A 13990-nucleotide genomic window follows, 5' to 3' on the forward strand; every position below is an offset into this window, starting at 1 on the left:
TGACTCACGACCTTTCAGTCTCAATACAGTTATTTTCATTTTATTTTTCATGTTTGAGGCCCTTTTTTGGAAACAAAAAAAATTTTTTTATGGCAAAAATACAAAATATTCAATATTTACCCCCCAAAAATGTCAAAGTGGAATATTTGATGTGATGTAATTGGAGCCTTAAAAAGGTCAATAACTCAAAACAGTGTTTTTGACTCATTGTCATTTTTTTAACATTGACATCGTTAAAGAACAAAAAAAACGACTGCATGGCAGCTTTTGTGTTGTCAGAGTCAACATTGCAACTTTTTATTGTTCCATTTGACCTGTTTGCTTTTACTACATTTTTTTAATTTTTGGAGCAGCTCCAGCACCCCTCATGACCCCAAAAGGGACAAGCAGTAGAAAATGAATGGATGGATAGAGTAATCGTGGAATGTGCAGCAGGTAGGGTTGTATGTAGTGATGTCCTATAATGGCTTTTTTGACGATATTCCGATATTGTTCAACTCTTATTTACCGATTCCAATATCAACCGATACTGATATATACAGTGGTGGAATGAACACATTATTATGCCTCATTTTGTTGTGATGCCCCGCTGGATGCATTAAACAATGTAACAAGGTTTTCCAAAATAAATCAACTCAAGTTATGGAAAAAAATGCCAACATGGCACTGCCATATTTATTATTGAAGTCACAAAGTGCATTATTTTTTTTAACATGCTTCAAAACAGCAGCTTGGAATTTGGGACATGCTCTCCCTGAGAGAGCATGAGGAGGTTGAGGTGGGTGTAGCCGGGGGTGTATATTGTAGCATCCCGGAAGACTTAGTGCTGCAACGGGTTCTGGGTATTTGTTCTGTTGTGTTACGGTGCGGATGTTCCCCTGAAATGTGTTTGTCATTCTTGTTTGGTGTGGGTTCACAGTGTGGCGCATACCATATTTTTCGGATTATAAACTGCTCTGGAGTATACGTCGCACCGGCCGAAAATGCATAATAAAGAAGAAAAAAAAAACATATATAAGTCGCACTGGAGTATAACTCACTTTTTCGGGGGAAATTTATTTGATAAAATCCAACAGCAAGAATAGACATTTGAAAGGCAATTTAAAATAAATAAATAGTGAACAACAGGCTGAATAAGTGTAGGTTATATGAGGCATAAATAAGCAACTGCTATGTTAACCTAACATATTATGGTAAGAGTCATTCAAATAACTATAACATATAGAACATGCTATACCAGGGGTCGGGAACCTTTTTGGCTGAGAGAGCCAAGAAGCCAAATATTTTAAAACTTATTTCCGTAAGAGCCATATAATATTTTTTTTAGCACTGAACACAACTAAACGCGTACATTTTTAAGTAAGACCAACATTTCTAGAGTGTGATAAGTCTCTTATTATTTGTAATAACATTGTTATTCTGAAGCTAACTGTGGAGGGGGCGTGGCCTGCAGCGAAGCGGGGTGTGCCAGGACCGGCCTCAAAATCAGCAACAGGTGCGTAGATGGCCCACCTGGGCCTTTTTATCTAATCACTTGTCGCTATGTTATAAGCAACAGATAGGGGGGAGACGGGGTTGGGGCTGGAGCCAGAGTGCGGGCTAGAACGAAAGAGAAAAAGACAATTGCTGGAAAACAACTGAGCGACTTATTGAAAAATAAAACAATATTGTAACCCTGAAACAGGCTCTCATGTCGGTGGTTGGTGGTCTGAAGAACCCCCAGGAGGGCAAGCCCCACACTAACCAATAATAAATAAATAACTTCTTACCATAAACCAACTTTTTGAACAGGTGCGGTAGAAAACAGATAGATGGATTAAAAATGCACGAGAATGTTTTATATTTTATATATATATATATATATATATATAGGGACGGCGTGGCGCAGTGGGAGAGTGGCCGTGCGCACCCCGAGGGGCCCTGGTTCAAATCCCACCTAGTACCAACCTCGTCACGTCCGTTGTGTCCTGAGCAAGACACTTCACCCTCGCTCCTGATGGGGGCTGGTTGGCGCCTTGCATGGCAGCTCCCTCCATCAGTGTGTGAATGTGTGTGTGAATGGGTAAATGTGGAAGTAGTGTCAAAGCGCTTTGAGTACCTTGAAGGTAGAAAAGCGCTATACAAGTACAACCCATTTATTTATTTATATTTTAAACATTATTTTTAACACTGTCATTACAAGTGGAATTATTCATTACTTATCGTGTCAAGCAATGTCAGCTCAGATTGACCTGAGAGCCGGATGCAGTCATCAAAAGAGCCACATCTGGCTCGCGAGTCATAGGTTCCCTACCCCTGTGCTATACCTTTACCAAACTATCTGTCACTCCTAATCCATAAATCCCATGAAATCTTCTTCCTCGATGTAGCTTCTAAACAACTCTGCCAACTCCAAAGGTATGCGCCGCTTCCTCTTGTGGTTTTCTGCTGCATATTTCACTACGTCCAGCTTGTAATCTGCAGTACATGATTTCCTTTTCGCTGCCATTTTTGTTCAGCCCTTCTCAGTTTTTATAAGTTACCGTGATCCATTTTAATAGCTACGGCAGTAGCATATAGCATTAAACATCCCATGACCCACAATGCACTTCTGCCATGACCCTCCCCCGCCGAATTCTTATTGGTTGACGTGTGTGTGACGATTGCTGACATTTTCTTCGTCTCTTCCGCGAATGAGATAAATAAAATTATTTGATATTTTGCGGTAATTGTGTTAATAATTTCACACATAAGTCGCTCCTGAGTATGAAACTATGAAAAAACTGCGACTTATGGTCGGAAAAAATACGTTACACATTTAGCTGTAAAAGTGTGTTTGGGTCCTTCTTTTTCCAGAAGCACAAGTACCAAAAGTCACAAAGTCCGATAAAATTGTAAAAACGTTATGATGAACAAACGCAAGAAAAAAACTAAATTAAATTCTACAGTTTTTTACAAAATCTACATGAAAATATAGATTTACAATATTAACTACAAACAATAAAAAACTGAATATTAACAACACACGAACGTCGCTCCTCTTCTACTTCTCAGACCAGCTCCTCGGTAGTTGTGAGTCTTTTACAAAGGGGGACGGCGTGGTGCGGTTGGGAGAGTGGCCGAGCCAGCAACCTGAGGGTTCCTGGTTCAATCCCCAGCTTCTACCCACCTTGTCACGTCCGTTCTGTCCTTGAGCAAGACACTTCACCCTTGCTCCTGACGATTGCTGACAAGTGTGTGACGATTGCTGACATTTACTTCGTCTCTTCCGCGAATGAGATAAATAATATTTGATATTTTGTGGTAATGTGTGAATAATTTCACACATAGGTCGCTCCTGAGTATAAGTCGCACCCCCGGCCAAACTATGAAAAAAAACTGTGATTTATAGTCCGAAAAAATACGGTACACATTTAGCAGTAAAAATGTGCTGCATAGTGTGTGTGTTTGGGTCACTCTTTTTCCAGAAGCACAAATACCAAAAGTCACAAAGTCCGATAAAATTGTAAAAACGTTATGACGAACAAACGCAAGAAAAAAACGAAATTGAATTCTTCAGTTTTTTACAAAATGTACATGAAAATATAGATTTACAATATTAACTACAAACAATAAAAAACTAAATATTAACAACACACGAACGTCGCTCCTCTTCTACTTCTCAGACCAGCTCCTCGGTAGTTGTGTGTCTTTTACAAAGGGGGAAGGCGTGGTGCGGTTGGGAGAGTGGCCGAGCCAGCAACCTGAGGGTTCCTGGTTCAATCCCCAGCTTCTACCCACCATGTCACGTCCGTTCTGTCCTTGAGCAAGACACTTCAACCTTGCTCCTGACGATTGCTGACATGTGTGTGACGATTGCTGACATTTTCTTCGTCTCTTCCGCGAATGAGATAAATAATATTATTTGATATTTTGCGGTAATTGTGTTAATAATTTCACACATAAGTCGCTCCTGAGTATGAAACTATGAAAAAACTGCGACTTATGGTCGGAAAAAATACGTTACACATTTAGCTGTAAAAGTGTGTTTGGGTCACTCTTTTTCCAGAAGCACAAGTACCAAAAGTCACAAAGTCCGATAAAATTGTAAAAACGTTATGACGAACAAACGCAAGAAAAAAACGAAATTAAATTCTACAGTTTTTTACAAAATCTACATGAAAATATAGATTTACAATATTAACTACAAACAATAAAAAACTGAATATTAACAACACACGAACGTCGCTCCTCTTCTACTTCTCAGACCAGCTCCTCGGTAGTTGTGAGTCTTTTACAAAGGGGGACGGCGTGGTGCGGTTGGGAGAGTGGCCGAGCCAGCAACCTGAGGGTTCCTGGTTCAATCCCCAGCTTCTACCAACCTTGTCACGTCCGTTGTGTCCTTGAGCAAGACACTTCACCCTTGCTCCTGACGATTGCTGACAAGTGTGTGACGATTGCTGACATTTACTTCGTCTCTTCCGCGAATGAGATAAATAATATTTGATATTTTGTGGTAATGTGTGAATAATTTCACACATAGGTCGCTCCTGAGTATAAGTCGCACCCCCGGCCAAACTATGAAAAAAAACTGTGATTTATAGTCCGAAAAAATACGGTACACATTTAGCAGTAAAAATGTGCTGCATAGTGTGTGTGTTTGGGTCACTCTTTTTCCAGAAGCACAAATACCAAAAGTCACAAAGTCCGATAAAATTGTAAAAACGTTATGACGAACAAACGCAAGAAAAAAACGAAATTGAATTCTTCAGTTTTTTACAAAATGTACATGAAAATATAGATTTACAATATTAACTACAAACAATAAAAAACTAAATATTAACAACACACGAACGTCGCTCCTCTTCTACTTCTCAGACCAGCTCCTCGGTAGTTGTGTGTCTTTTACAAAGGGGGAAGGCGTGGTGCGGTTGGGAGAGTGGCCGAGCCAGCAACCTGAGGGTTCCTGGTTCAATCCCCAGCTTCTACCCACCATGTCACGTCCGTTCTGTCCTTGAGCAAGACACTTCAACCTTGCTCCTGACGATTGCTGACATGTGTGTGACGATTGCTGACATTTTCTTCGTCTCTTCCGCGAATGAGATAAATAATATTATTTGATATTTTGCGGTAATTGTGTTAATAATTTCACACATAAGTCGCTCCTGAGTATGAAACTATGAAAAAACTGCGACTTATGGTCGGAAAAAATACGTTACACATTTAGCTGTAAAAGTGTGTTTGGGTCACTCTTTTTCCAGAAGCACAAGTACCAAAAGTCACAAAGTCCGATAAAATTGTAAAAACGTTATGACGAACAAACGCAAGAAAAAAACGAAATTAAATTCTACAGTTTTTTACAAAATCTACATGAAAATATAGATTTACAATATTAACTACAAACAATAAAAAACTGAATATTAACAACACACGAACGTCGCTCCTCTTCTACTTCTCAGACCAGCTCCTCGGTAGTTGTGAGTCTTTTACAAAGGGGGACGGCGTGGTGCGGTTGGGAGAGTGGCCGAGCCAGCAACCTGAGGGTTCCTGGTTCAATCCCCAGCTTCTACCAACCTTGTCACGTCCGTTGTGTCCTTGAGCAAGACACTTCACCCTTGCTCCTGACGATTGCTGACAAGTGTGTGACGATTGCTGACATTTACTTCGTCTCTTCCGCGAATGAGATAAATAATATTTGATATTTTGTGGTAATGTGTGAATAATTTCACACATAGGTCGCTCCTGAGTATAAGTCGCACCCCCGGCCAAACTATGAAAAAAAACTGTGATTTATAGTCCGAAAAAATACGGTACACATTTAGCAGTAAAAATGTGCTGCATAGTGTGTGTGTTTGGGTCACTCTTTTTCCAGAAGCACAAATACCAAAAGTCACAAAGTCCGATAAAATTGTAAAAACGTTATGACGAACAAACGCAAGAAAAAAACGAAATTGAATTCTTCAGTTTTTTACAAAATGTACATGAAAATATAGATTTACAATATTAACTACAAACAATAAAAAACTAAATATTAACAACACACGAACGTCGCTCCTCTTCTACTTCTCAGACCAGCTCCTCGGTAGTTGTGTGTCTTTTACAAAGGGGGAAGGCGTGGTGCGGTTGGGAGAGTGGCCGAGCCAGCAACCTGAGGGTTCCTGGTTCAATCCCCAGCTTCTACCCACCATGTCACGTCCGTTCTGTCCTTGAGCAAGACACTTCAACCTTGCTCCTGACGATTGCTGACATGTGTGTGACGATTGCTGACATTTTCTTCGTCTCTTCCGCGAATGAGATAAATAATATTATTTGATATTTTGCGGTAATTGTGTTAATAATTTCACACATAAGTCGCTCCTGAGTATGAAACTATGAAAAAACTGCGACTTATGGTCGGAAAAAATACGTTACACATTTAGCTGTAAAAGTGTGTTTGGGTCACTCTTTTTCCAGAAGCACAAGTACCAAAAGTCACAAAGTCCGATAAAATTCTAAAAACGTTATGACGAACAAACGCAAGAAAAAAACAAAATTAAATTCTACAGTTTTTTACAAAATGTACATGAAAATATAGATTTACAATATTAACTACAAACAATAAAAAACTGAATATTAACAACACACGAACGTCGCTCCTCTTCTACTTCTCAGACCAGCTCCTCGGTAGTTGTGTGTCTTTTACAAAGGGGGACGGCGTGGTGCGGTTGGGAGAGTGGCCGAGCCAGTAACCTGAGGGTTCCTGGTTCAATCCCCAGCTTCTACCCACCTTGTTGTGTCCTTGAGCAAGACACTTCACCCTTGCTCCTGACGATTGCTGACATTTTCTTTGTCTCTTCCGCGAATTAGATAAATAATATTATTTGATATTTTACGGTAATGTGTTAATAATTTCACATATAAGTCGCTCCGGAGTATAACTCGCACCCCCGGCCAAACGATGAAAAAAACTGTGACTTATAGTCCGAAAAATACGGTATGTTGAATTTTAGCATAAGATTGTCAGTTAAAATAAAGCCAATAATGACATTTTCGTGGTCTCCTTCATTTTGAAAAGTAGCGAAAAGTATGAAAATACATTTGGGTACCAGTACAGGTACCAAAATATTGGTATCGGGACAGCATTTTGGACACCTCTGCTTCAAGCAGTTTTTATCTTAAAGAGACATCACCCCTCTCTCACCTGTGTGGAAGCAGACGTTCAGAAGAGAGGTAGCCGGGCCGGTGGGCTCCTTTGTTGTAGTCCCCGTACTTGGCCTGGACGGAGTAGGAGGCCAGCAGCACCGCCGTTTCGGGCGGACAGTAAACCTCGTCGGCCAGGATGTTCTCCTTCACCTGCATGAAGAAGAGCTTCTGCGTGGAATCCTGGATGAGCTCCTCGGTCACTTCTTCGGGAAAGTACTTGGCCCGGAACTTAAAGTGCAGCGGGTTGTCCTTCCTCACGTCCTGTTGTGTCACCTGGGGATGGATTCAAAACACACGAAATCAACAACAAAGTGCACCTTGTTGTTTTCTTCTGCAGAAAGCACACATTATACGACCCTCGCTAAAAGGCATGTGTGTAAATTGAGTGGAAATAAACCTTAATATCAACTTCCTGTCAATGGTGGACAGATAGACTACACCACATTACCCACAAATAGTTTTGTTTATGCTTCTACCTGAAGAAAGTAGGCCTGCGTTCCAATCTCATCCCATATTTCTTTTTTTTAATACATAAAAAATACTATCGCCACCATGCTTGGCGATGGGCTTGGTGTGCCTGGGATTAAAGGCCTCAGCTTTTCTCCTCCAAACATTTTGCTGGGTATTGTGGCCAAACAGCTCCATTTTTGTCTGGGGCAGCATAGCTGGTTTGGTCGAGTAGCCGGGTCAGCAACTTGAGGGGTTCCAGGTTCGATTCCCGCTTCCGCCATCCTAGTCACTGCCGTTGCGTCCTTGGGCACTTTACCCACCTGCTCCCAGTGGCACCCACACTGCTTTCAAAATAACTTAGATATTGGGTTTCACTATGTAAAGTGCTTTGAGTCACTAGAGAAAAAGCGCTATATAAATATAATTCACTTCACTTCACACTATTCAAAGTGCTTCACTTTTTCCAAATGTTATGTTGAAGCCTTATTCCAAAAAATTGAATCAGTTTGTTTTTGTCCTCAAAATTCTACACACAGTAATCCATATTGACAATGTGAAAAAGGTTTTACAACCTTTTGCAAAAATGTAATTAAAAAAAAATAAGAAGAAATCACCTAAGTATTCACAGCCTTTGTGTCTTGATGCGCAAAGCAGCTTTAAGCGGCGTGACCCCAAGATGAAGCAGACGGTAAGGAAATATAATAATATTTCATATAAACTGAAGGCGCGCTCACAAAAAGAGTAGGGAAACACAAAAGAAGGCGAGTGCAGCTAATAAGGGCATAAGTGCTAAAATAATTATTTATAAGCATACTTGCCAACCCAATTTTCCCAGGAGATTCCCAAATTTCAGTGCCTTTCCCGAAAATCTCCCTGGGCAAACATTCTCCCGAATTTCTCAATTTTGGGGGCGTGCCTTAAAGGCATTGCCTTTGCGTGCTGGCCCAATCACATAATATCTATGGCTTTTCACACACACAAGTGAATGCAAAGCATACTTGGTCAACAGCCATACAGGTCACATTGAGAGTGGCCGTATAAACAACTTTAACACTGTTACAAATATGCGCCACACTGTGAACCCACACCAAACAAGAATCAAAAACACATTTCAGGATAACAGCCGCACCGTAACACAACGTAAATACCCAGAACCCCTTGCAGCACTAACTCTTTTGGGATGTTACAATATACATCCCCCGCCCCCGTAACCCAGCCCAATACATTTTTCCTCATGAGCAAAATTGAACTGTGTCTCTACCTGATTCCTTGCTTCTTGTCTCGTTTAATGGACAGTTCGGTGTTTGAACCTGACAATAAGATGTGGAAATTCTTCCTTGAGAGTAAATAGACACTCACTAAATGAAGCATTAGGCAAAGCAGAGCACGGAGCAATAAATGATCTAAAATAGGAGATTGATTGGTAACACAAGGAAGTGAAAATAACAAAATAAAAGCACAGAATAGGAAACTTTCACAGAAAAAAGGCAAACAAGAATTTAAAACAGTTACAAGGGTGTAAAAATATGCCCCCTCAAATAAACGGATACCAGACGTAATATGGAAAAAAAAGGAACATAAGCAAGTCCATAACAAAGGAGGGCTGCGGGAGAACATTGTGGCGGCTCGCCAAACTACGACCTCAAAGCCGACGGGAAATAGTCCGGAGCCGGAGCTCTAAGGGGGTTCAGGCAGGAGAGTGAGGGCTGCGGGAGTCCAGGCATGAGTCCCAAGATGCGCTGCCGGCTGGCGTGGAGGACGCCCGCAAGGTGTACCACGACACAAGGAAGGGAAAATAACAAAATAAAAGTACAGAACAGGAACTGAAAACCAAATAACAGAAAAAAAAAAGCAAACAAGAGCCTAAAAGAGTTACAAGGATGTAACAGCATGCCCCCTCCTGCCACTGAAGTTATAGTTTGAAAAACGTATAAAAATATTATTTGGATGACTAATTTTAAGTTTTACTTGTGTCATATTCCTCTAAAGGACTCCACTTCCTCCCATCCAGGAGATGGCAAAAAGCCGCTGCCTGACCAGGGCTCAGAAGATCTGCAGGGACTCCTCCCACCCCCACCAAGGACTGTTTTTACTGCTAGACTCTAGAAAGAGGTCCCAGAGCCTCCGAAGCAGAACCTCCAGGTCCTGTAACAGCTTCTTCCCCCAGGCCGTAAGACTCTTGAACGCATCATAATAATCCCCTTATTTCCCCCCAAAAATGAATAAACTGGCTGGAAAATAAAGACAATATAACATACTTCCATAAAGGTGGATGCATATGCAGTTATATATAGATTACTGTACACGTCAACAGTATATTTATCTGTACAGTAATCTATTTATATCTGCACTTTATTGCTGCACGACCACGAGTTAATGCAACAAAATTTCGTTCTTATCTGTGCTGAAAAGTTCAAATTTGAATGACAATAAAAAGGAAGTCTAAGTCTAAAGCAGAGATTGCCAGGATGTTGTACGTGGACCACTAGCGTTACGCGGACTGCATCTAAATAATGACTTGAAAGTACAGTGTTTTATTTTTCTATAGTCAAACACAGTGCTACTGTTCAAACTGTGTAAAATGTTACAACGGCCGAAAATGATAAATATGCCTCGTTTTTAATGAATACTTAGGCCTACCACGACCTACTGTATATTTTTTAAAGTTGACCATTATGGTGAAAGACAAGTTTTTTGTGACGTGGCTCTAAAGGAGTGTTTTTCAACCTTTTCCATTAAAAAAAAAAATTCCGAGGCACACCACCAGCAGAAAACATAAAAAAACGAAACTCAGTTAACAGTAAAAATTCGCAATTGTTGGATACGACTTTAATGCATAACCAAGCAAGCATGACTATAGCTCTTGTCTCCAAGTAGGTGTACTGTCACCAGCTGTCACATCAATCAATCAATCAAAGTTTATTTACACAGCCCTAAATCACAAGTGTCTCAAAGGCCTGCCCTTGTGTGCATTATCCTTTCCATCCTTAACTGAGCAACTGTGTGGAACAATTTCCCTTGTGGATCATTAAAGTTTGTCTAAGTTTAGTCTAAGATATGTTTGCACTGTTGTCAGAGATATCTCTTCTGTCGTCTTCATGTCCATCCAGCTTGATTGAATGACGGAACATGAAACTTGTGGCGCTCCTTTAACGGGCCCATGCGCCGAGTGTTGCGGACGGAGTCTTGTAAAGGGATTCGGTCGCTGCAGTAGCCAAAACAAACTAAACGGGACTGGGAAGACGCCAAAAAAGAAGGACAAAAACAGGATTTGTCTGCAAAAAAGTGCAAATTTTGACATTTATTCCTAATTAAAAAAAGGGAACTTTTCTCATGGAGGGGGAACAGGTTGGTGCTTGATTCCATCTACTTTGATTCTATGTACTTTACTAATTGTTATTTATGGTGATACTAAATACTGGTATGATGTGTATATTTTCTATCTGCTGATGTAGTTCTGCTGTACAAAAAAAGGCAGATACAAGGCTGCCGATATACCTCAAAATGCCAAATATCGGTCGATGTCTACTCCAAAGGACTGAAGAAGTCTCACTCACAAATAAGTCAAGCCGTGACTTCTATCCCTTCATTTTCTACCGCTTATTCCCTTTGGGGTCGCTGGAGCCTATCTAAGGCGGGGTACACCCTGGACAAGTCGCCACCTCATCGCAGCACGCCGTGACTTATTTGGAGTTTTTTCCCGTTTTCCTGTGTGTAGTGTTTTACTTCTTGTCTGGCACTTTTATTTTGGTGTTGATTGTCATGGCATGTAGGGATGTACTTTGTGGACGCCGTCTACTATCTATCTGTGGGCTATTTTATCTAATATAAGGGTAACCACGTTCATGAGCACATTTGTCGTGCATTATCAAAGAATGGGGACAGATATTCGTCTGTTAACACACATTTGTGTACTTGCACGAAAGGTACAAAGATGTATAATGGCGGCAATGATCGCTGTGGTATAATAATAATGATATTTCATTTGCGAAAAGCACTTTACATTGAGCAAACAAAGTGCTACAGTGTAATAATAAAAAATAATAATAAAAAGATAATAAAAATAAATAAAATATAAAAACTATAACAGCTTAATAGCTAGAACTAGTATGCATATATCTATAAAAAGGCTTTTTTTTTTTTTTAAAAGAAGGGTTTTTAAACCTTTTTTGAAAAGCATCCACAGTCTGAGGTGCCCTCAGGTGGTCAGGGAGAGCATTCCACAGACTGGGAGCAGCAGAGCAGAAAGCCCGGTCTCTCATAGCTCGATAAATTTGGTGTAAATTTGGAATTTGACAATAAGAAATTGTGTTCCACTTACAACACGGAAGAGAAATACAATCAATCAATCAATGTTTATTTATATAGCCCTAAATCACAAATGTCTCAAACCATTACGACTACGACATCCTCGGAAGAACCCACATAAGGGCAAGGAAAACTCACACCCAGTGGGGCAGGGAGAATTCACACCCAGTAGGACGCCAGTGACAATGCTGACTATGAGAAACCTTGGAGAGGACCTCAAATGTGGGCAACCCCCCCCTCTAGGGGACCGAAAGCAATGGATGTCGAGCGGGTTTAACATGATACTGTGAAAGATCAATCCATAGTGGCTCCAACACAGCCGTAAGAGTTCAGTTCAAAGCGGATCCAAGACAGCAGCGAGAGTCCCGTCCACAGGAAACCATCCCAAGCGGAGGCGGATCAGCAGCGTAGAGATGTCCCCAACCCCAATGTATGCATTTAAAAACAGTTTCATATGTGTGCAACTGTGGCACGCATGTCTTCCATCATGTGCCTGCTGATTTACAGATTAGACCTGGATTAGGAGCAACTCAAGGATTTCAAAAATGGTGGCATGGAGCTAAGCTATGTTTACTCGGGTCCAACAGAAAGCAGGTCTGGTTCAATGAGAGTTTAGTAAATGTTTTTTTTCCCCGAGATGGGGGCGCACAGAGTGGCGGCAACTTCCCAAGCGCCACCGCTCAAGCCTTTTCGCAGCAACACCTGAGCAGAGTTTAGTGCTGGTTTACAGCTAAAAACGTGTGTGGCGTACAGTAACTATTCAAGGAGCTTTTAGTCTTATTAGGTCCATCAGTGCTAAATATCATAAACGTATCACTTTCCTCTGGCACTGTTCCCTTAGCATTCAAAAAAGCGGTTATTCATCCTCTGCTCAAAAGACCTAACCTCGATCCTGACCTCATGGTGAACTACCGACCAGCTGTACGGAGGTACATGGACGTAGGGAGAAGTACAGAGCGACAATAAACCTTAAAGGCACTGCCTTTGCTTGCCGGCCCAATCACATAATATCTACGGCTTTTACACACACACAAGTGAATGCAAGGCATACTTGGTCAACAGCCATACAGGTCACACTGTGGGTGGCTGGATAAACAACTTTAACACTGTTACAAATATGCGCCACACTGTGAACCCACACCAAGCAAGAATGACAAACACATTTCGGGAGAACATCCGCAGCGTAACACAATATAAACACAACAGAACAAATACCCAGAACCCCTTGCAGCACCAACTCTTCGGGGATGCTACAATTAACTACCGTAGTACTGGCCACTAGATGAAAGCACGCTGTTCAGTATCGTGGACACTGATTGGCTCAGACTCAGCCAGCATTAATATATTGGATTAAAAGAGTGTAAAGGTGACTACAGGGTGTTATTTCATGTCCAGAGAGCTCTCATAATGTTAAAAAAACTTTTTTTTAATGCTCTAGCTGTCAAAGGATTCAATTTATAGTTAATGATTCCTACTTTGTGGGAATTCATTTTGCACCGTCATTCTCCTCTGCCCCCCTCTCCCTCGTGGAGGGGGGGCAGAGGTCAGGTGGCCATGGATGAAAAGCTGGCTGTCCAGAGTCTGGAACCGGGTGGACCGCTCTCCTGTGCATCGGTTGGGGATACCTCTCTGCGCTGCTGACCCGTCTCCGCTTGGGATGGTCTCCTGCTGGCTCCACTATGGACTGGACTCTCACTATTATGTTAGATCCACTATGGACTAAACTCTCACTATTATGTTAGATCCACTATGGACTGAACTCTCAGACTATTATGTTAGATCCACTATGGACTGGACTCTCACTTTTATGTTAGATCCACTATGGACTGAACTCTCAGACTATTATGTTAGATCCACTATGGACTGGACTCTCACTATTATGTTAGATCCACTATGGACTGAACTCTCACTATTACGTTGGATCCACTATGGACTGGTCCCTCACACTATTATGTTCGATCCACTATGGACTGGACTCTCACTATTATGTTGGATCAACAATGGACTGGACTCTCACTATTATGTTAGATCCACTATGGACTGGACTCTCACACTATTATGTTAGATCCACTATGGACTGGACTCACACTAT

The 13990-nt window shown here is 41.2% G+C and overlaps 1 protein-coding gene across 1 annotated transcript in view; it reads right to left on the reverse strand.

Moving 5' to 3' along the window:
* The window catches only part of ezrb (ezrin b), a 92286-nt gene that overhangs the window by 39840 nt on the left and 38456 nt on the right, over window positions 1-13990 (reverse strand). The window contains exon 4 of the mRNA XM_061885997.1: window positions 7139-7413. Within this exon, the coding sequence (XP_061741981.1) occupies window positions 7139-7413 (275 nt within the window). The remainder of the gene's footprint in view (window positions 1-7138; window positions 7414-13990) is intronic.

This window comes from Nerophis ophidion, linkage group LG24, assembly GCF_033978795.1.
Source record: "Nerophis ophidion isolate RoL-2023_Sa linkage group LG24, RoL_Noph_v1.0, whole genome shotgun sequence".
Taxonomy (NCBI): Eukaryota; Metazoa; Chordata; class Actinopteri; order Syngnathiformes; family Syngnathidae; genus Nerophis; species Nerophis ophidion.